The sequence below is a fragment of the Lontra canadensis genome, unplaced genomic scaffold (genome assembly GCF_010015895.1).
Source record: "Lontra canadensis isolate GAN:19392208 unplaced genomic scaffold, GSC_riverotter_1.0 scaffold54, whole genome shotgun sequence".
Taxonomy (NCBI): domain Eukaryota; kingdom Metazoa; phylum Chordata; class Mammalia; order Carnivora; family Mustelidae; genus Lontra; species Lontra canadensis.
In genome coordinates this window covers 13,545,569-13,567,028 of record NW_022631048.1, presented here as the reverse complement: position 1 = coordinate 13,567,028, position 21,460 = coordinate 13,545,569, and the positions used below count along the sequence as shown (strand labels likewise).

Genomic DNA, 21,460 nt, shown 5'->3' with positions numbered 1-21,460 from the left:
GCTGTGACCCGAACGTATCCCTTCTCCCGCAGCGGCTGCTTTCTCGCTTGGGGATGGGGAAAGTTGGTAGCCTACTGGACAAGTGTGAATCCCGTCCCCGTCTGCCCTCCATGCGCTAGGACCAGAGACGTGGGAGTCTGACAGGGGGTCCTAGCCGGGGGGTTGAGTCTCCCCCTCTGAAATCCCCCAACTTTTGTCTCACAGGCCAGGACTCTGTCTCCCCGCTGGTCGTTACCCTCCCCTTGTCATCTGTCTCCGGACTGTCCATCACTCACTTCCTGTGCCCTGCAGCCTGACTGTGTGCAGGGCAGACGGTCTCTGTGCCTGCCGGTCCCTTGTGGAGCTCCAGGAGCCAGTGAGCCAGAGACAGGCCGCAGAGGCATGCACAAATTGCCTGGGGGCCCAAAGGTGCGGGGCGGGGGGGCAGGGTGGAGGGGGCCTTCACTGGGGGTGGCTGTGGGCTGGAAACTAGGAGGTGGAGGGCGGTGAGACAGGGAATGTGGTAGCCACGGCGACATAGGGTGAGGTGGTCTCCTGCTGGGGTGGCCGGCTGGCTGGCCTGGGGACATCTTTAGACCCAGAGTTCAGTTCTTCCCCAGAAGGGCCAGTAGAGGGTCCCCTACCTGCCCCTACCCCATGCCCCCACCCCAGCATTTCCTAGTGCTTCCGGTGACCACATTTGGAAAGCAGGAACGCTGAGGTCCAGTGGTGAAGGGAACAGGGCCAAGGTCATGGGGGCAAGGATGGGAGTGACCCTCACACTTCCCAAGGCCCAGGCCAGCACTGCCTCTAAGCTGTCTGAGATGCAGAGACAGAGGACTCCTCAGGCTCTGTCCCTGTGAGGCAGCAGCCCCGGGGTCCTGAGCCAGCCTTGGTCTCACAGACTGTCAACGGAATTCTTCGAGGTCCCAGTTCTAAGACTGACCTCCAGGAATGGTGGGAGCTCTCTCCCTCCTGCCCCAGGCCCATCCTGGGGTCCTCCTCACCATGCGGGGCAGAGCTACCTTCTCTGAGCCTTCTGGTTCTCATCCTACCCACAGCGTCCTCCCTCCCCGTCCCTATAGGGTGGACCCCACCAGACTAGAAAGAGGGTGGCCTCCATTCCTTCCCATTCTTCTCCACCTCCTCACCCCTTCCAATGTGGGAGCTCATAGCTCCCCCACTGCACCATGCTGGGGGTAGGGGACATTGCTGAAAGCAGCATCCTGGCCTTGGTGACCCCTGCCTGAAAGCTTTGTCTACACGTCCCCTGGCCCTCCCTGGCAGCCTGCAGGGCCTCTGCACGGCCCCCATCCTCCAAGATGGTGCTTATGCTGACCTCTGAGGGCTCCCCTGCTCCTGACCGAGGGTGGGGAGAGCCCCTCCAGCTCCCTCTCCAGAGGACTTGCCGCCGGCCCACAGGTTCCTCCAGGAACTCTCCTTCCTCTCCTTGGATGCAGCTAGAGTGGCCCACCAGGCTTGTCCTCTCCCTGGCAAGCCCGGTCCTGCTGTGGCCCCTTGGACAGACCCTACCAGGGGGCGAGGGGAAGCCCCCGGAGGTGGGGGTACGGGACGCTGGAGGGTCCAGCAGGCCCTCACTAGCTCCCAAGAGCCCCTGAACTTGCATCCCGACACCCCACCCGGGAGCAGGAGGCACCAGACCCTGAAGGGGTGAATGGCAGCCACAGGCCACGAGCCTCCCCCGGACCTGCCTCGTGCTGCCCTTGGAGAGTCTGCTTAGCTGGCCTGCTCCTCAGCACCAAGGGACCCCCTAACAGGCCTTATGGCTGCCTGAGCCTGGGCCCAGCTCGAGGGCCTTCTAGGGTAAATGCGTCGGAAAGTGGGGTCCCAGCCCCAAGCACGGAGCAGGGGGTCCTGGCCTGGCCCGGAGAGCAGCCACCCTGCTCTCCACCTGCCCGGACACTTGGGGGCAGAGGGCCCCCAACTCCCCACCCCCACCCCCTGCCCAGCTCCCCATGAGGCTTTTGCTCGTGTTCCCGTTGGTGACTCACTGTGGCCAAGGAAAAGTTTCTTTCTATTCCTTTCTCATTTTTTTTACGGTTTCTATTTTCCCTGGCAGAGGATGTTGGGCCCAAATCTGATCCACGTGTGAGCCAGCTGAACTCAGAAGCATTCTCAGGGAAGTGACGTCCCCCCTGCCCCGGCCTCGAGCCTCCCTGCTTGACACACTCAACTGGGGGCCACAGAGCAAATTCCAAGACAGAGTTTCAAGAATGATGATTCAGAGGCTCAAAGAGGACATTTACGGGTAAGAGCTTGCTTCATCTCTGTGGCCAGGACCAGCCTAGGGACACATGACAGGGCGAGTACAGAGCAGGGACCAGGAGGCTGGCTGGGGGCAGGGTCTGGGTGGTGCTCAGACAGCTCAGGTGGGCTACCAGGCATAGCACGTGCTCCCATCTGCACCACCATCTGAGCCTGGGGGCGGGGGGTTCCTCGTGCCCTCAGATGGCTGGGACGGCAGAGCTGGGGTGGGACCCTAGGGACCAGACCTTGACACAGCCCCAGTGCCTTTCAAGCACGGACGAGGGTGAGCCGGTGCCGAGTGAAGGAAGGGCCTTGAACAGAAGGGGTCCAGCGCCTCCCCGGGTCCTGCTCCCGGTCCGGGGGCCGAGCCAGCAGCCCCCACAGTGTCCCTCCGGCTGGCTGTGGCTGCTTCCTGACCTGCCCCTTCTCTTTCCCTTTAGTCCGAGGTCCAAACTGCCTGTGGTTCGTCCCAGGGGCTCCTGGATTTTCCCACCCATTTCAGGGGGCCAAAGCCTCCCAGACAACCTTGGCTCAGGGCTGACTGCTGCCAAACTTGACCCACTGAATCCCGCGGTGCTTTCTCGCACTTCCTTGCTCTGTCGGCTGAGGGAGCCCCAGACTCAGCCGTGAGGCCCATGTGGGGCTGACCTTCAAGGAGCCTGTGGAAACACACGTGTCCTAACGGGCTGTACCAGCACCCGTGGCAGACATTACCTATCTATTCTGGACTCACAGATCTAGGCGGGCACCATACAGATACTACTGATGGGTTCTGAGATTCTCTGACTACCCAATACTTGTGCCCCAGGCCCATGCGGCGGCTGGAGCTGCTGTGAACAGTCTTTAAAAACCAGGTTATGGTAAGAGGCACAGGAGGGATGGCTGTTCATGCTGGGGTCTGAGCCGGTGGGAAAGCCGTGTGTCCAGAGGCGAGGCAGTGTTCACTGCAGGAAACAAAGGGAACTCTAGGGAGGGGACGAGCCCCAGACGGAAGCACCTCCTGCCTCAGCATCGAGGGGCAGTCCCTGTGGCTTGTCCCAGCCCACAGCTTTGCTGGGTTAAAGGCACGCCAAGTCTCTCCCCAGCTGGGTCCTCGGGGGCCGTGTCTGGTCTACTCTGTCTTTGAGGCCCCCGTATGGTCCGCATGTCCCTGGGCTCACAGGCGCTGTGGGTAAATCTTCCCGGGCTTGACCGGTGGCTGTCGTTTGCTGGAGAGGCCACATAAGTGGGCTGAGGAGATCCAGGTGTGGGGCGGGCAAGAACCCCTTCAGCTGGGTTGGAAATCGCTGTGTGAGTGCTGAGTCCGGGTCCTGTGAATTACACACAAAGTTAATACAATGGGAAAGGACTCCCCTCCCTCCCTGCTCTGTCTCTGCCTCCTTCCAAACTTGCCCTTGTTTGCCAGGACCCGAGGAGAGGGGGGCATTGCTGAGAGGCTCCCAGCCCCAGCAGAGCAGGCCGCCTGCCCTGCGGGGAGTCTCGAACCTGCCTGCCACTAGAGAGCGAGTTCCTTAAGAGCTGTCCCTCACCGGGCACCCGCACGTGGCCCACGGCCCGGGAAATTAGTTGGGCGTCTGAAGGAAAGCTGGTGACAGTTCACAGAGTTGCCAGCCCCAGCCTCCAGAGAGAGGGAAGGATGGGTTGGCCGGGAGCCCTCACCGCGGGTCCGGGTCGGGAGCGCTGAGATGGGGAGGATCTCGGAGGCCAGAAGCGGCGGCTGGACTCTGCCGTCCCGGCTCCTGACCCCCTCCATTGGTCTCCCTGCATCCCGCCTCCCGGTCCCACTCGAGTGAGCTGCTGCAGACCCAGCGTGCGGGGCAGGCGGCGCGGAGCCCTCGGACCTGCGCCCTCAAAACCCGCGTCCCATCCGCCCCTCCCTCCGCCCCCCCCCCAAGATCCTTGGTCCTAGGCGCAGGCCTCAGGCGGGGGACGCCAGCCCCAGTTACCGCTTCGGAAAGTGCCAAGCGCGCACCGCGCCAGGACAGATCGCCGCCCGCCAACGCCCCCCCCACCCCCGCCCCCGCAGCCCCTCCGTCCACGCCCGGCTCCTCCTCCTCCTCCTCCTTCCCCAGGGGTGGGGGGAGCCGTCTCCGGAAGCCCCAGCGCCCCCGCCCCGGCCGCCACTGGAGCTTTGGAGAGGCGGTCCGCGCGGGAGCGCGCCACGCGGGGCCGGAGCTCCCAGCCGCCACCAGCGCCGCAGAGGTCCCCGGCCACCCCTGAGCCCCCACTCTCCCCGAGCCACTGCCTGGCCCGGAGCCCTCTCGCCCCACCCCGGATCTTCCCGCCCGCTCCCTCCCGGAGCCCTCCACCGACCCCGGAGCCCCGGCCCACGCGGGACCCCTCTACCGCCCCTCCCCAGAGTCCCCGGCCCCCCCACCCCGGGGCCCCCCACGCCCCTGCCCCCCACGCGAGTCCCGGCCATGGCGGCCGTGCGCGGGGCGCCCCTGCTCGGCTGCCTCCTGGCGCTGCTGGCGCTGTGCCCCGGGGGGCACCCGCAGACGGTGCTGACCGACGACGAGATCGAGGAGTTCCTCGAGGGTTTCCTGTCGGAGCTGGAGCCGGAGACCCGGGAGGACGACCTGGAGGTGCCGCCGCCCCCCGAGCCCACCCTGCGCGTCCGCAAAGCCCAGACGGGAGACAAGCCGGGGGCGCGCCCGGGGGTAGCCAAAGAGGGTAAGATCCCCAGGGGCGTGCGGGGGTGGGGGAGAGGGTTGGTCCACTTCGGGATGGGGGGCCTCTGGGCTCCCCTCGTCTCAGGTGACAAGGGCAGGCCCTGGCAGGGGTTTGGCTGCTGTCCAGTCTGCTCCGTGAGGCCCAGGAGAGCCCAGATGTCTGGCAGGAGACTGCGCCAGGCAGAGGTCAGGGCTGGCTTCAGCCCTCTGGGCATGGAGACATATCCAGCAAGTCTGCTGCCTCACGGTTCCACCCTCCCGGTCCCTCACCCCCAGCCCCCCCCCCCCCCCCCCCCCCCCCCGCCCCCCCCGCCCCCCAGAAGGACGAGCATTGAGCCACCTGGGGACTTGGCTGCCCCCTCCCCAGGTCTGTCCTGTGAGCTGCCCTCATGTGGTCCTGGGGCCTGTGTGTGGCACACCCTGGCTGTGCCCACGCCACCCCCCAGAGTCCCAGCCTCAGACCTCCCTTGGGAGGGCTCCAAGCAGCCTCCTGCCCAGCCTCCTGTTCCAAGAGCGCAGAGGTAGGTGAGGGGGCTGCGGGGAGCCGTGGGCAGCGCCCTGCCCTCTCTGGACAGTGCATTCACCGCCCTGAGCATCACAGGGCATGCAGCCCAGGGCTTCTTACATAATCAGTTGTCAATAAATCTCATGTGTTTGTGGTGACTTTCTGGAGGGGGGCAAGGGTCCTGTTGATCTCTCTCTCCCAGGAGACTCCAGGCACCATCCATCATTCCTGAGGTCAGCAGCCCCTCCCCTGTGTCCTCTTCTAGATCTTTCTTGGCTCCTTCCCCACCCCTTGGGGGGCGGATCCTAGGACCCAACATGGCCTCCCTTCCCCACCTCTACTCCCCATTCCAGGCTTGCTGTCCTGGCCTCCTGGATGCCGCGGTGGCAGCCCTGCTTCTCCCGACTGTGTGCATTCTGTAAATTTTTCTGTGTTTAGGCCTCGGGCCACCAGCCGCATCGCACTTTCTCAGGGGCCAGGAGGACTCCCACAGAGTGCCCCGTGCCGCGCTCCTGTTTCCTCCCCCAGACTCTGACAGGGCAGCGTCAGTGCCTGCCTGTCCTCCTGTCCCCCTGGACCCTCTCTTGGTTAGAGCAGCCAACCTACACCAGACCCCTTACTTCTTAAAACGGGCACGAGTGACCTTTTTCTTGCTCTGCAGGGAGTTTCAGGGAGGCCCCAGGACCTGGCCCTTGACTCTGTGATAGTTGGCGGGGATGAGACCTCCTTCCCCTTTAGACCGGGCACTCCCCCATGCCTGGATGGCTCAGTTGCCTCTCTGTCCCTTCTGTGCCCCACACAGTATAACGCCCCCTGGTCAGCTGAGTGGATGCATGGGGAAGGAGAACATGGTGACGGGCCTCTGTTGAGTTTAAGCAGGTGGGAGGGTGAGGGCCTGCTTCCCCCGGCCAAGCTGCAGTGTTGGCGGCTGAGAGCTGCGGACCAGAAGCCTGGGTTCCTATCCCAGCTCTGCCACAAGGGCGAGCTACTTAACCTCTCTGTTTCCCAATCCAAGAAACACGGGACCAGCAAGAGCTGCTGTGCCCTGGTTGTGGGCACCTTGGGGGCTCCGTGAGGTACGGAGTGAAGTCTCCATTGATCTGACGTAAGTCTGCGTTTGTGACAGCACCTCTGGACAAGGCCAAAGACAAAGGGAAGAAAGGGAAGAAGGACAAAGGCCCCAAGGCCACCAAGCAGCCCCTGGAGGGGTCCCTCAGGCCACCCAAGAAACCCAAGGAGAAGCCACCCAAGGCCACCAAGAAACCCAAGGAGAAGCCACCCAAGGCCACCAAGAAGCCCAAGGAGAAGCCACCCAAGGCCACCAAGAAGCCCAAGGAGAAGCCACCCAAGGCCACCAAGAGGCCCTCGACTGGGAAGAGGCCCCCCACTCCCACCCCCTCAGAAACCCTGTGGTGGCCACGGCCCCTACCCCCAAGCCCCGGCCCCGAGGAGCTGCCCCAGGAGGGAGGTGTGTGCAGGCTCTCCTGGGGTTGTGGGGTTCTGACTGCTAGGCAACTGGGAGGGGGAGGGCGTCCCTAGGTCCCTGCTTCCTGCAGACAGATCTGAGGGCCACTCAGGGTTGGCCCCGTAGACTTCTTGTTGTCACGAATGTAGCCATTTGGTTGGACCTCCCTTGGGGCGGCTGCCTCCCTTGGGTAGGGGTGGCCTTATGGATGGGGTTTGATCTCCAGTATCCTGGATCTGTCCCCTGGGCCCCACTTGGATCCCTTCTCCTGTGTGTTGTGGGGCCCTCGGCCTTTGGGGTGCCCCCCTGCTGGGGCCTGGGCTCCCCAGAAAACCCTCCAGTTCTCCGGCGCCAGGAGACGCCAACTGGGTGCTGAAGGCCAGAGCCGTCCAGGCCTCCTGGGAGTGAGCTCAGGCTTCCAGGAGCTGTCGGCATGGCCTAGGTCTCGTGGGCGCTCCCTGTACGAGCCGCGGTCAGGGTGGGCTTCCCGTCCACTGGCATGGGGGCTTTGTGTTTGCAGGTGGGGCCCTCCCAGGTCCTTGGCTGGATCCAGGAGAAAAAACTGACTTGGAGCGCCAGTCTGGTGAGTGGGCGATGTCCCCCCGGGCTTGGGGGACCCGCTGCCTAGGCTGGCTGGGTTTCTAGGGTGGGCCTGGGGAGGGGCATCAGTGAGTGTCTTCCACAAGCCAGCCATGAGCACTTCCCCCAGAGCCGGAAGAGGAGACCGAGCCGCCCACCCTGGACTACAACGACCAGATAGAGAGGGAGGACTACGAGGACTGTGAGTGGCCCCCCTGCCCCCGTCCGGATCCACACCCCTGGACCCGGGTCCACCGAGGGTCAGCCCACCCAGAAGCCCTGTCCTCCCAGCCCCGCTGCCTTTGAGGGGGGCCCTTGGACTGGCTCAGAGCCCACCCTCCCCCTCAGTTGAGTACATCAGGCGCCAGAAGCGGCCCCGGCCACCCCCCACCAGGAGGAGGCCCGAGCGGCCCTGGCCGGAACGCCCGGAAGAGAAAGCCAAGCCACCCGGGCCCGGACTGGAGGCCCCGGAGGAGAGGATCGGTAGGATGGGGACCCCGGGGGGCGGGGGGGTTGCCCTGCGCGGGGGCTCTGGGCCCACCCCTGCCTCCCACCTCCACAGAGCCGCCTCCAAAGCCGCTGCCGCCGCCCCTGCCCCCTGACTACGGGGACGGCTATGTGATCCCTCACTATGACGACAGTGAGTGCCCGGCCCGGCCCGCCACGCCCCTGCTTCCTGTGCTTTCTGTGGGAGTTGCCTTGCCACGGGTCCTGCCACTTGAAGCCCCCCGGCTCCCATCACCGCGCAGGACTCCAGCTCCTTCTGGGCGGTCACCGTCCTCTCCCTCTTGTGCCTGTGTCCACGGGGGCCTGAAAAGGTCCCTGTCCTTTCCCTGCCCCCAGGTCCCCACCAATCCCTCCTACTGACCCTTGGCCCCCGCTCAGCCCCCACTCAAGAACAGCCCCTCCTGGCTATAGGCATCTGGTGTCATTCAAGGTGTGTCCTGTGTGCGCCCCACTCCCTGCCCAGGACTCCATGGCTCACCTTTCTCCAAGCCATGCCCTCCTGAGCCAGGCTGGTGACTTCCCCGGCTCGGGCTCACCCTACCTGTGCCTAGACGGCCTCTCCTCCAGGAGACCCTCCCTACGCATCCCTGCCTACCTGGATTCCTCAAGGCCCACCCTGATCCCGCCTCCTCCTGCTCTCCCTCCTGCGTGGTCCTGCTGGCCAGGCTCCTGTGGACCCAGGAGCTCTGGCCTACAGAGGGGGCCCTGGGGCCAGCACCTGGGCCACAGCAGGGCTCTGCCTCCCCACAGTGGACTACTACTTCGGGCCTCCCAGACCCGGGAAGCCCCACACTGAGCTGGAGACAGACGAGGAGAAGGAGGAGCTGAGTGAGTGCAGCCGCGTCGCTCCCCCCCGCGGCCTGACCCCCGAGCAGCCCCCCAGTTCCCCCCGTGGCCTGACCCCCGAGCCCCCCAGCCCTGCAGGCCCGACCCCGGGCCCCTCGCCCTCTGAAGCCCAGGGCTAAGATGGCTTCTACCTTCCATTACTCAGAGAAACCCAAAAAGGAGGGCAGCCCCAAGGAGGACGAGAAGGATGACAAGTGGAGTGTGGAGAAGGGCAAGGACCACAAAGGTGTGCGTCTGGGGCTGGACTCACTGCCCGGGCATCTGTGAGAGCGCGCGTGCACCGAGACCCAGGACCCTCTGCACCATGTCTCCCTTTGTTGCCTCCAGGGCCCCGGAAGGGTGAGGAGCTGGAGGAGGAGTGGGCTCCGACCGAGAAAGTCAGTGAGTGAGGGTCCTGGGGGCTGCAGGGGGCTGGAGAGCAGGTGTGGGGGTTGGGGGTGGGGAGGCTGGGGTATGTGGGGATGGGTGTGTGAGTGTGGGGAGTCTGCAGTAAGGTGGGTGCGGGTATATGTGGGGGCTGGGGATTGAGGAGGCTGTGAAATGTTGTGGAGGCTGGTATATGTGGGGGCTGGGGTATGTGGGGGGCATGGTATGTGGGGGTGCTGGTGTGTGTGGCCTGGTGTATGTGAGGTCTGTGGACTGGGGGGCTGGGGACTGTGTGGGGAACTGGTGTATGTGGGGGGCTGGAGAGTATGGGGGATTGGGGGTGGTGTATGGGGGGAGGTTGGTGTATGTGGGGGGCTGGTGTATGTGGGGAGGCTGGGGAGTGTGGGGGTTGTGGGGGCTGGGGTCCATGCAGTGGCAGCAGGGTAAGGATGCTGAGCAGACGACCCAAAGCCATGCGTGGGTCCCAAACCTGGAATTCCCGATGATGCTCCAGGCCTCCATAACCCTTTCCTGCTCTTAAAATCTTGGGACCCAGGAGGGACAGGTCCTGGAGTATCTCTTCCCTGGGATCACCCTCCGGGGATAGAACTCACAGCACAAGGCAGTATGCAGGAGGCCCTGAAGCGGGTGGTGGCTGGGAGGGGCTGAACTCCATGCCTGCCGTTCCCTGTAGTTTCACGTGAGCCCCAGGGCCCTTTGGAGACAGCATCACCCGCCAGTTCTCGGGAGGAGGAAGCTGAGCCCCAAGGAGGGGAAGCACAGGCTGGGGTGCGGCTGCCCTGACGAGCGTCCCCTGATGCTCGGGCACGGGCTCTGGGCTCCTCGTTCTGGAATTCGGGAGGGAGTGGAAGAGCCATTGGGCCACCAGCCTTGGGTGCCATGTCCCTAGAGTGTCCCCCCATTGGGATGGAGTCCCACCGCATCGAGGACAACCAGATCCGGGCCTCGTCCATGCTGCGCCACGGCCTGGGCGCCCAGCGAGGCCGGCTCAACATACAGGTGGGTGTCAGGGTCGCCCGTCTTGCAGCTGGCCCGGGGGCTCTTCCCCCTGCTCATCCCACCCACCCCCCACAGGCTGGGGCCACCGAGGACGACTACTACGATGGGGCATGGTGCGCTGAGGATGACGCTCAGAGACAGTGGATTGAGGTCGACACCAGAAGGATCACCAAGTTCACGGGCGTCATCACCCAGGGCCGTGACTCCAGCATCCAGTACGTCAGCCAGACTCCCAGACACTTCTCGAGGGGTGGATGGCCCCGGGCACAGGACTGCGTCCCACACAGGATGTGCCACGCCCAATCCTCGTGGATGAGCAGATCACCCACCCGTGGCACATAGCGGGCGTGGGAACCACTCTTGCCGCCCAGGGCGAGCTCCACACGCCCCTGCCAGCTCCTGAGGCCCCAGGACATGGGGTAGGGAGAGCAGCCTTGCCCTGACCGCCATCTGCCCCCCAGTGACGACTTCGTGACCTCCTTCTTCGTGGGCTTCAGCAACGACAGCCAAACGTGGACCATGTGCACCAATGGCTACGAGGAAATGGTGGGCGCCTGAGCTCATGGCTCTGCCCTGGCGTTGGGACTGGGAGCGGCTCTTGGCAGGGATGGGGGGGCTGCTCTGAGCCCAGCCTCTCCCCAGACCTTCCATGGGAACGTGGACAAGGACACGCCCGTGCTGAGCGAGCTCCCGGAGCCAGTGGTGGCCCGCTTCATCCGCATCTACCCTCTCACCTGGAACGGCAGCCTGTGCATGCGCCTGGAGGTGCTGGGGTGTCCCATGACTCGTGAGTGCAGGGGGCCGGCGGCAGCCGGGTGGGGGACTGGCCGGGGTGGAGGGGCTGGCCGGTGGCCCGCTCAGGGCCCCGGCCGCCTGCTGCAGCTGTCCACAGCTACTACGCACAGAACGAGGTGGTGGCCACCGACAACCTGGACTTCCGGCACCACAGCTACAAGGACATGCGCCAGGTGAGGGCCTGTCCCTGGGTCAGCGCGGGGCGGGGAGAGGCTGTCCGGCGACTGGGGTCAGGGCTCCCAGATGCAGCCTGCCTGAGAGGGGGGTTGGCTGGCCCTTGCCTCAGGCAGGGGAAAACTGCAGGCCGTCTCCCTCTGGTGCTGGTCCCCGAGAGGAGCTGGTGTCGCCCGCAGGGGCCACTCCCACCACAGAGGCCTTCCCCACGGAACAGACCGGGGTGGTGGGAGAGGCCTGGCACTGCCTGCGTGCGGGGCTGCCTCTGCGGGTGTGGGGTGTGTAACTCGGTGTCCTCTCCCGCGCCCAGCTGATGAAGGTGGTGAACGAGGAGTGCCCCACCATCACCCGCACGTACAGCTTGGGAAAGAGCTCACGCGGGCTCAAGATCTATGCCATGGAGATCTCAGACAACCCTGGGGATCACGAGCTGGGTGTGTGCCCCAAAACCCCCTGGAGGCCTGCCCTCCCTGGCATTGCAGCTGGTCCCTGTGCCTATCTCAGAGCCTCTCTGGGAGTCCCAGTCTGCCTTTTTGGGCCCAGCAAGCCTCAGCTGCCCCCATCCCCCTGGGCGGGTGCTTCCTCTGGGGCCCGGGAGGTTACTGAGGCTCCTGCCTTTGCAGGGGAACCTGAGTTCCGATACACGGCTGGGATCCATGGCAATGAGGTGCTGGGCAGAGAGCTACTGCTGCTTCTCATGCAGTACCTGTGCCGCGAGTACCGGGACGGGAACCCCCGTGTGCGCAGCTTGGTGCAGGACACGCGCATCCACCTGGTGCCCTCGCTGAACCCCGACGGCTACGAGGTGGCAGCGCAGATGGTGGGTGAGGGAGCAGACGCTGGGCTGGCAGGTGGGGGTGACAGGGCGGGGGGTGACAGGCTGACACCAACCCCGCTGGTTCCTCCAGGGCTCTGAGTTTGGGAACTGGGCAATGGGGCTGTGGACTGAGGAAGGTTTTGACATCTACGAGGACTTCCCAGATCTCAACTCTGTGCTCTGGGGAGCAGAGGAGAGGAAATGGGTCCCCTACCGGGTCCCCAACAACAACCTGCCCATTCCCGAACGCTACCTCTCCCCAGATGCCACGGTGAGGCCACAGCCTGGCTAGCAGGCCTAGGGGAGCAGCCTAGACCCTGGGGTCCTGAGCTCTGGACTTGGGGGTGGGCTGGTGGGGGACTGAGGTTGGGACTGGGGGCACAGAGGGGGCTTGAATATGGGGGTGCATTCTGCAAGGGGGATGATGGCAGCTGTGTCTCCAACCTCACGCACTGGCCACCCCCAGGTGTCCACAGAGGTCCGAGCCATCATTGCCTGGATGGAGAAGAACCCCTTTGTGCTGGGGGCCAACCTGAACGGTGGTGAGCGTCTCGTGTCCTACCCCTACGACATGGCCCGGACCCCCACCCAGGAGCAGCTGCTGGCCGCGGCCATGGCAGCTGCCCGGGGAGAAGATGAGGACGAGGTGTCTGAGGCCCAGGAGACCCCGGACCACGCCATCTTCCGCTGGCTGGCCATCTCCTTCGCATCTGCCCACCTCACAATGACAGAGCCGTACCGGGGAGGGTGCCAAGCACAGGATTACACCAGCGGCATGGGCATCGTCAACGGGGCCAAGTGGAATCCCCGGTCTGGGAGTAAGTCAGCCCGGGAGGGGCCGGGCTGGGGCGTCTGGCGGGGCCCGTGGGTGACTGCGGCTCTGTCTGTCCCTGCGTAGCCATCAACGACTTCAGTTACCTGCATACCAACTGCCTGGAGCTCTCCATCTACCTGGGCTGCGACAAGTTCCCCCACGAGAGTGAGCTGCCCCGAGAGTGGGAGAACAACAAGGAGGCTCTGCTCACCTTCATGGAGCAGGTGGGGTGGGCGCTGGCCTGGGCTGGGGTCGGGAGCTCACGGGAGCTGCGTGGGGCCTGCAAGGGGAACCCGGCCTCGTGTCCCTCTGTAGGTTCACCGGGGCATCAAGGGGGTTGTGACGGATGAGCAGGGCATCCCTATCGCTAACGCCACCATCTCTGTGAGCGGCATTAACCACGGCGTGAAGACAGGTACCTCATGCGCACGGGGCCGCCCCTCCTGCCTGAAGCGGGGGCCAGATCTGTGCGAGGTCTCCCGCGGCTCCACCCCCCACCCCAGGGTCCGCGGGAGGCGGAGGGAGGGCTGGGGGCTGGGCTCGCACGTCTTGGGCAGCAGCGCCGGCCTCCCTCTGCAGCGAGCGGCGGCGACTACTGGCGCATCCTGAATCCCGGTGAGTACCGCGTCACGGCCCACGCTGAGGGCTACACCCCCAGTGCCAAGACCTGCAACGTGGACTACGACATCGGGGCCACCCAGTGCAACTTCATCCTGGCGCGCTCCAACTGGAAGCGCATCCGCGAGATCATGGCCATGAACGGGAACCGGCCCATCCCGCGCATCGACCCCTCACGCCCCATGACCCCCCAGCAGCGGCGGATGCAGCGGCGCCGCCTGCAGTACCGGCTGCGCATGCGCGAGCAGTTGCGGCTCCGGCGCCTCAACTCCACTGTGACCCCTGCCCCCGGTACCCCCGGGACGGCCGCGCCCCCCACCTCCGCCACACTGCCCCCCAGGCCCTCGCTCACCCCCTCCCCCACCCCCAGCGCCAGCCTGGGGCCCTGGCCCTTTGAGCCCGAGGCCACCACGGTGGGCTGGGAGGAGTCGGAGACGGAGACCTACACAGAGGTGGTGACGGAGTTTGGGACTGAGCTGGGGCCGGAGGAGGAGGATGACCAGGAGGAGGACCAGGAGGAGGACCACGAGGAAGACCACGGGGAGGAGGAGGTGGTGGTGGTCATGGGCCCAGATTTCCCTTTCACTACAGCCGAGACCTACACAGTGAACTTTGGGGACTTCTGAGCACGGGGAAGCCCCCTCGGGGTCACCGGGCCGGGAGGGGACGCGCACGGGGCAACACTGAGGAGCCAGGCTGCTTTGGACGGTCAGGGCGCTGCAGGGCCCCGGGCGCACGGACTCCTCAGCCATCTGCCCCGACAGCCGCACCAATAAAGCAAGCTCACGGCAGACACACGTGTTGCAGAGTACTGGGGGAGGGTGGAGGCGGGAGGAGGGGGAGGGAGAGCGGCATGCCCCGCCAGGGCCCTGGGCCGGCCTCATCTCTGCCTGGGGCTCAACACCAGCACACTGGTCAGGCTTTGTTTTAAAGACTTTATTCATTTTAGAGAAAGAGAGTGCGCAGGGGGAGGGGCAGAGAGACGCGCAAGCCGACTCCACAGCCAGTGCGGAGCCCCACATGGGGCTCCATCTCACGCCCCTGAGATCAGACCTGAGTCAAGATCAAGACGTGGATGCTCCATGGGCTGAGCGCCCCAGGCGTCCCAATCAGGCTTTTCTTAAGAAACAAATGCCGCTCCTGGGTCAGTGTCACATGGAACAGATAGTCGGGGTCTCTGAGTCAGGGGCCCAGGCCCAAGCCCCCCAGGTCCTCGTCCTCTGCCCCAAAGCCCGAGAAGCTGATGGGCTGGCAGGCCAGGCTACGCAGATTGACAAGGCAGGCAGTCTGCGTGGCGCTGAAGTCGGGGACGGCCACCAACAGCACCCTCTGGTCCTCTGGTCCTGTGAAGAAGACACACGGGCACTCCCATTAGGTTCTGGGTGGGCCCTGGCTAACAGAAGTCACCAGAAGCAAACAAGAATTCCCCATGAGCCTTGTCGGGGTGCTGGCCAGAGAAGCCCCTTTGGACCAGACGGGAGGGCCGAGGGCAGCAGGAAGGTCAAAGTCTGGAGCCCTGCTGACCAGAGGTGGGCAGTGAGCCTGCTGCACAGGTGCGGACTGATCAGCCCCTGCCCGGATATGCTCAGTCAGCTGCCCACAGGGCCCGGGGACTCCAGGGAGGTCTCCTCTGTGCGCCCTGTCCCCAGGACAGGGTCCCTCGTGACACCCCAGGCCCGGGGTGCCCAGAAGGCAGAACTCACCTCGGAAGATTTTAGAGCCAAACTCAGGAGTGTTCCCGCAGAAGTAGACGTGAGGGCACTCCGGGAAGATGAATGGGTCGGTCTTGTAGAAGGGGTAGCAACCTGGAGGAAGCCCACAGCGGCTGGAGCTTCTCAGCTCTGCACAGTGCCTGGTCAGGGGGTGGCGCCCCAGCCCGGTCCCTCATACTTGCTCGGGCTGTGCTGGTAGCAGCCCTGCTCATTGTGCCACAGCCCCATGGCCCTGGGGTCAGGTCAGCGTGCCCTGCTGGGTAGCCACTGTGGTAGGGCGCCAGGCTCTACCCAGAGCTCCCAATATGCTCCCCAGGGTCTTTGGCCCTACACAGCGCCTTGACGGTGGACAGCCCAAAGATTCCAGGGGAGATTCCAGAACTAGCGTCAAGCTTTCGGGGTTTCCCTGAGGTCATGGCAGGGCTGGTGAGTGCCAATCCAGGCTGCGAACCCTCTGGACATCGAGGCCCCGGAACAGGACTCCCTGGGCCCTCTGGCCCCACCTCACGTGGCTGAGTCCCATTACCTAGTGTGTCTGGGGCTGTGGGGCTGATGTGACGGACACGCAGGGTCCACTCCAGGATCTCTAGGTGATTCTCCATGCTGCTGTACCGGAAAATGTCACTCACGTTTTGTCCTGATGTCCCCAGGAATCTGCAAGGCAGGGCTCAGCTGATCCCCGCACAGGGCCGCCGCCTGTGATCCCACAGGACCTGGCCCCAGCCCACCCGGCGCTCTCTCGGTGGGGGTCCCAAGCTCTTTCTGAGAAAGAGCCCAGATCTGCTGGGCCCTCTGCAGCCCTGGACCCAACCCTCCCATCTCGGTGCCACTGAGGCCCGAGGCCAGGTGTCAGATGGGGGTGTGGCTACGGCTACCTGACTCCCTCTATGGTGGCCTGGTAGGGGTTAGTGACCAGCTGGAGCGTGGCGTAGGCGGTGGCCAGTGGGAACATACAGGGGTGCAGGGGTTGCTGGGGCAGCGTGTAGTTGGTCGGGTCGAATTCACCGGGCATCACGTCCACGGGCACCGACGCCTGCAGGGCACAGGGGCAGGGGAGCTTACCCAGGGCTCTCCAAAGCCCCCCTCCTCCCCTGCCCCGGCCCACCTGCCGGTGCCCGCTGCGCAGACCCCAGTCCCGTCCCCGGCGGCCCCCAGCTCGCTCACGCTCAGCTGCAGCAGGATCTCGTCCAGCATTCTGACCGCCTCCACACTGGCTGCCTGAGTCTTCTTGGTTAAGTATTTGGCCTGGGGATAGAAGTCCACAGGCTGTCAGGCCCCGAGACAGGCTAGGGTCGAAGGGACACTCAGAGACCTGGCTGGACAGTGGAGAGCAGAGGCCCACTGCTTGGGGATGGTAGGGGTTCTGTGCCACGGGGTCCCCCGCCCTCAGAAAGCAGGGCTGGAGCAGAGACCGCAGCATCACTGCGAGGCACTGGCCACCAGATGTGCGAAACCCCACACCCCGACTCTCCCTGGGGAAGGAGGGGCTCAAGTGCAGGCCGGTGGGCGGGCGTGGACAGTACCTTGTTGATGGAATCTCTGCTCTGGGTGTTGTGGCTCAGCAGGTTCCCGGCGAGGATGACCCGGGACACGTGGGCGGCGCTGCATTGCTCCCCCTCGTCCCCCAGCTGCCCTGTCACCACGTCCACCAGCAGCTGGGTGCCCAGCAGGCTCTCGCCCCCACCTCCACCCAGGCCCAGACCAGACACCAGCAGCACAAACCTGCAGGGGAAGTCAGGGTCCTCCTGTGCACCCAGAGGGTGGGAGTCCCACTGATGCCCCCAGCCCAGCCCCTGGCAGAGCTCTGCCACCGTCATGGGCAAGTAGAGGACATGGAGCCTGGCAACCATGACCCCCCCGGAACACCAGCCAGACCCCTGAGCACCTGCTCCTCACCTGTCTGTGTCAAGGGGGGGTGCGGGCTTCTGAGGGGCGAGCTCTGCAAAGCAGTGGTCCTCTACCACGAACTTGCCACTGTCTCTCGCAGAGCCGAGCACAGCCAGCACTGTCCCTGGGGAGCAGCAGTGTCAGGCTCCAGGACGGAAGCCCGAGAGGCTACCACCTCCTTTTAGGCACCCCTGGGGCAAAACCAGCTAGGTCCCTTCTGCCACACCAGAACATTCTCAGAGGATTCAGGACCGAGTCCTGGGGTCACCACCTCTGGGTGTAGGCAGGAACCACCGAGCCCCTCCCTGGGCCTCCGCTCCGGGGAGGAAGGGCTACACCCGCAGCCACAGGTGTGGGCCAGCCCCTCCCGCCCCCACCTGTGACAAGCCTTGACGCGTCGACATCGCCTTCCAGTCTGATGCGCTGCAACTCGTCTTCCAAGACCAGCTCGTCGTCGGGGTGGATGTACTTGCTCCGAGGAGGCTGAGGGAGCAGGTTGTGCTGGACGGCAGAGATGGGAGGGAGTTGTGGGGCCAGAGGCCAGGTCCTAAGGCTCCCAGGCCCCATCAGTGAGATTCTGGGACTGCAGCCCCCGGACCGCCCCCACCCAGGACAGAGGCCCAGCCCTGATTCCCTGAGTCCACAGCTGGTGGTCCCGACGGTGCTCCTGGAGCAGCGGCCAACCTCACCTCTTCGCTGATCTCGCGGAGGATGGAAGGCTGGAGCGGCATGGCCTTGAAGAGGGTCCCCACCACACAGCACTTCTCCCCCGGCTGCAGCTCACACAGCTTCTTTACCTGGACTCCATCACCTGGGCACGACGGCACGGGCTCAGGGACCCAGTGGCCTCCCCGCCCACCACGCAGCAGCCCACAGGCCGGCCTCTGCAGGGAAGGAGACCACCAAATACAGAGACCCCCTGACACGAGCAGCCTCGGCCCCAGGAAGACAGAAAGATGTGGCGGGGCCCCCACGTCCCACGTCCTCATAAGAAAGACGCTCAGAGACAGGAGCACGGCTGCTGCCAGAAATGGGGAGAGCCGAGGAGGAGGTGCTCCTGGCCGGCCAGCACCTGCATTCAGACTCCTGGTCTCCAGGATGAACAGGGAATACGGGTCTGGTGTGTTAAGCTGCTCGTTTGTGACCATGCCGTCCGTGACAGCACGAGCAACCAGGAAACTGACACGGAGCATTACGTCACTTGCACCAAAACCGTAACACTCACTCTTAGACAGAAGCACCCTGCCCTAAAAACTGGAGAAGCTCGGTGTGCAGCGCTCACCCAGGCAGGCGAGAGGAAGGAGCACAAGTCCCAGAGGGCCTGTGGGTTTGTCAGGAAAGACCCGGAGCCTGGGAAAAATGCTGCTGGGAGCTGAAGGGATCATGTGGCCGCAGGACCAGCCCTTTCCGGAGCCCAGCTGCCCCTTCTGCCCCAGAGTCACTGAGAACATTCCACAGAGCTGCGCCCTGGGGAGAAGAGGCTAGTAGTTCAAGACGAGGTAAGGAGAGTGCCAGCAGCTGAAAGAGAAATGCCAGAGACGCACGGAGACAACAAACTCCGGAGCCGGACTGCCGAGCCCTCGCTCCACACCGAGCACTGTCCTTGAAACTCATCCGCGCCTGCCAACACGCAGGGTAGACGCTACTGCCCCATCACACGCTTGAGGCAGCGGAGGCACAGAGAGGTTAAGTGACAGTTCAAGGTTGCACAGCTGGAATCCACTGTGCACACCTAAGCACCAGGCAGAACCGCACATCCCTGCGTCGAGGGCAGGACACGTGTGCAGCTGGATGGCATGCGGGCATCGGGCCAGGCACCAGCATCGGGAGTGAACGGCATGGCCCATCCTCATCCTCACCAAGGGTACAACCCAGAGGGAGAGAAACAACAGCAGTCAACAAGGGGTCAGCCCCTGTGACAAGTGCCACGGAGCCATGGGAGCCACAGCAGTGGTGACTGCAAGGCAAAGCCGCACCGGACTGGGTGCTGCTGGAACCTAAAAAGTGGCAGTGACACGGGGCTTGAGGAGGGTGTCCCCAAGAGCTTCAAGGAAGGCAAGGAAAGGCCACCAGAAGCTACAGGAAGGAGACCTCATTCTGTGGCAGAGGACATGCCCATGGCACTTGTGCCTGCGGTAGTGACAATAGAAGATGTCCCTAACACATGTGACGGTCTAGTTCTTGTTGCCTGGAATGACACCAGAGTTGATTCCCCCCGGCTCTGTGGGACAGGCCTGAGTGCCACGGCTCCCCGCAGCCGAGACCCAAGCTGGAGCACCAAGGCCAGGGCTGGGGCCAACACACATGGATGGAAAAGCCCGGTCCCACCTGTAAACATTTCAGATGAAGTGAAAACAGCCCAGAAATCCACTCTGACACACAGTAAGACCAAGGAACGGGGCATCAGCCAGAAGTTGAAACTGCATGTCCTGTCTGCACGACCAATAATGTAACTGCAGGACAGGTCACGGACCAAGTGGAGAAGGAAGATGATGTGTGCTGACAGAAGAGTCCACGGGACCCAACCAAGCTGGAGGGCCCAGAGGAGCAGCGGACAGGGAGCCCCCGAGGCAGGAGGCGTGTCTTCATGGATCTGGGCTCCCAGTGCCAGGTACCTGGCCTGCCCCACGGAGACACAGGGTGGCCACATGCAGGCAAACAAGCACGTATCCTGCTCTCCAGACAAGCACGTATCCTGCTCTCCAGACAAGGAACGTCCCTACACCACTGTTCCCAAGAGAACAAAGCCCACCTCATCCCAGCCTCTGAACTAACAAACCTCCCTTTAAAACCACCGGTTCCTTAATTTAATCCTCGTAACTACCTGAAGAAGCAGCGGAGGCACCAACGGGTTTGCTTTCCCAAGACAACCGGGAAGGGGGGTAAACTAAAGAAGGTCCCAGCTGTATCTGGTCGCTCATCTCTAGAACACCCCCGACACCCGGACCTTTCTGGGCTGGCGGGCAGGAAGCACTTCCCCGAATGCATCACTTACCCCAACGCTGTCTGGCGCGGCTCACCAGGAAGGGCCTCATTTGGAGGAGGCGGGTGGCATAAATGTGGGCGTACTGCCGGCTAAAGCTGCGCTCCCCGAGCCTGAAGGGCTGGGAGGAGTTGGTGTACGAGGACACAGGCACACGGGCAAAGGTGGCATTGCTGGCGGACGGTGGGGAGAGGAGAGTGTGGGCCCTCTGGGCAGCCTGCTCCGAGAACATGATGCGCCAGACGCGTTCAGAATCCCGTGCTTGGGCCCAGGCGGCGGAGGTCACTGTGAAGACACAGATGTAGCCCTGCAGCCCCTGCCCAGCCCATGGCTCTCCCACCATGTCTCCCCTGCACCTGCAGGCATGGAAGGAGGACGCCAGCCCAGACGTGGCTCAGAACAGCCCAGGCTGGACGCCAGCTGGTCACCTTGTCACGCTCATCCGGAACCGAAGATGGGAAGGCTCGGAACGCTTGTCCCACCTGGGGCTGTCCTGACCCTCTCCAAACCAGCAACGCGCTGCCTGCCTCACGCTCTACCTGGACGACCCCCGGCCCTTGCCCCATGTCGGGCACGAGACCATCCTCCCTTTACCTGCGCCCCCAGGAGACACGCCTGTTGGAAACAAACCTACGCCCGCCACCCTCTGCTCGACGGGCCCGTTTCAGTGACCGAGACCCCGAGTCCCTACAACTGCGCTGCCCCCGCCTCTGCCTGCACGTGGCGGCCTCGCTGGCACCCGTCCCCGCCGTCTCGGCTCCCGTCTCACCGTCCGCTCCCCGGGCGCTCACGCGGCCCCCTTCCGACCGCCGCGGCGGGTCCGCGGTCCGCCCTGTGCCTGGGACACGAGCTCCCGCACCGTGGGCAGCGCACGCCTCACGGTCTCTCCTCCTCCGCGTACCGTCCCAGCGCGGCGGCCCGGCACTCGGACCCCGGCTCGGACCCCGCTCAGACCCCGCTCGGCCGCCCCGCTCCCGGCCGCCGCGCTGCCCGCACTAACTTCCGGCCCGAACGCGCGCAGCCGGGCCGCAGCCCCGGAAGGAGCCCCGCCGGCCTCGGGCCGCGCTCTGGCTTCGGCTCTGCGCGTGCAGCAGGGACCCTGCAGGGCCGCGCGCGGACACCGGAGCCCCGGCCCATCCCCCTCCGCCGCCGCCACGCGGGACCGGGATCGCAGGACCTCAATTACCTAGTCGCCGGCCGCGGGCCTCCCGCCGCCTACCGCCAGTCCGCGCTCGCCGCCACGCCCACCTCCGAGCACCGCCTCTCACCAGTGCCCGCCCACCAACGCCTTCTACCAATCGCCGCGCTTTCTGTTCCGTCCGTCACGGCGGGGCCCGCCCACAGACACAGCCTCCCGCCAATCCGGCACGCCGCCCCGCCCACCTCCTCGCCGGGTTCCCGCCAAACTGCGTGCGCCGCCCCGCCCATCTCCTAGCGCTGCCTCCCACCTCCC

The 21,460-nt window shown here is 64.7% G+C and overlaps 2 protein-coding genes across 4 annotated transcripts; one reads left to right on the top strand and one right to left on the bottom strand.

Annotated features, from left to right (window-relative positions):
- Nucleotides 1-4,620: 4,620 nt before the first annotated feature.
- On the top strand, nt 4,621-14,220 carry AEBP1 (AE binding protein 1). 3 transcript variants are annotated; one of them, XM_032875064.1, is made up of 22 exons: nt 4,621-4,920; nt 6,551-6,675; nt 6,709-6,892; nt 7,410-7,472; nt 7,599-7,670; nt 7,817-7,951; nt 8,031-8,108; nt 8,726-8,803; nt 8,967-9,047; nt 9,149-9,202; nt 10,098-10,207; nt 10,283-10,422; nt 10,669-10,753; nt 10,850-10,994; nt 11,090-11,175; nt 11,487-11,610; nt 11,800-11,996; nt 12,085-12,264; nt 12,460-12,811; nt 12,892-13,031; nt 13,123-13,222; nt 13,387-14,220. In XM_032875064.1, the coding sequence occupies exons 1-22, from the start codon at nt 4,668-4,670 to the stop codon at nt 14,049-14,051; spliced, it is 3,447 nt and encodes a 1,148-aa protein (XP_032730955.1). In that variant the 5' UTR covers nt 4,621-4,667; the 3' UTR covers nt 14,052-14,220. The 3 variants fall into 3 exon arrangements, with proteins under 3 accessions (XP_032730955.1, XP_032730956.1, XP_032730954.1); XM_032875065.1 differs by having other exon boundaries at nt 6,551-6,741; nt 6,775-6,892; XM_032875063.1 differs by having other exon boundaries at nt 6,551-6,892.
- Nucleotides 14,221-14,499: 279 nt separating this feature from the next.
- On the bottom strand, nt 14,500-20,443 carry POLD2 (DNA polymerase delta 2, accessory subunit). Its single transcript, XM_032875062.1, has 10 exons — nt 20,020-20,443; nt 17,714-17,835; nt 17,402-17,525; nt 17,034-17,148; nt 16,661-16,859; nt 16,302-16,382; nt 16,013-16,170; nt 15,664-15,791; nt 15,129-15,230; nt 14,500-14,768 (listed from the first exon to the last, which is right to left on the bottom strand). The coding sequence occupies exons 1-10, from the start codon at nt 20,348-20,350 to the stop codon at nt 14,608-14,610; spliced, it is 1,521 nt and encodes a 506-aa protein (XP_032730953.1). The 5' UTR covers nt 20,351-20,443; the 3' UTR covers nt 14,500-14,607.
- Nucleotides 20,444-21,460: the final 1,017 nt, after the last annotated feature.

Bases quoted from the DNA above. Each gene is read 5' to 3' on its own strand.
- POLD2 (XM_032875062.1), bottom strand. From the start codon at position 20,350: ATGGTGGGAGAGCCATGGGCTGGGCAGGGGCTGCAGGGCTACATCTGT. The intron at 17,526-17,713 runs GTGAGGTTGGCC...TCTGCCGTCCAG, and splicing joins TCCGCGAGATCAGCGAAGAG to CACAACCTGCTCCCTCAGCC. The intron at 14,769-15,128 runs GTGAGTTCTGCC...TCTTCTTCACAG, and splicing joins TGGCTCTAAAATCTTCCGAG to GACCAGAGGACCAGAGGGTG.
- AEBP1 (XM_032875063.1), top strand. From the start codon at position 4,668: ATGGCGGCCGTGCGCGGGGCGCCCCTGCTCGGCTGCCTCCTGGCGCTG. The intron at 7,671-7,816 runs GTGAGTGGCCCC...CCTCCCCCTCAG, and splicing joins GAGGGAGGACTACGAGGACT to TTGAGTACATCAGGCGCCAG. The intron at 10,754-10,849 runs GTGGGCGCCTGA...GCCTCTCCCCAG, and splicing joins CCAATGGCTACGAGGAAATG to ACCTTCCATGGGAACGTGGA.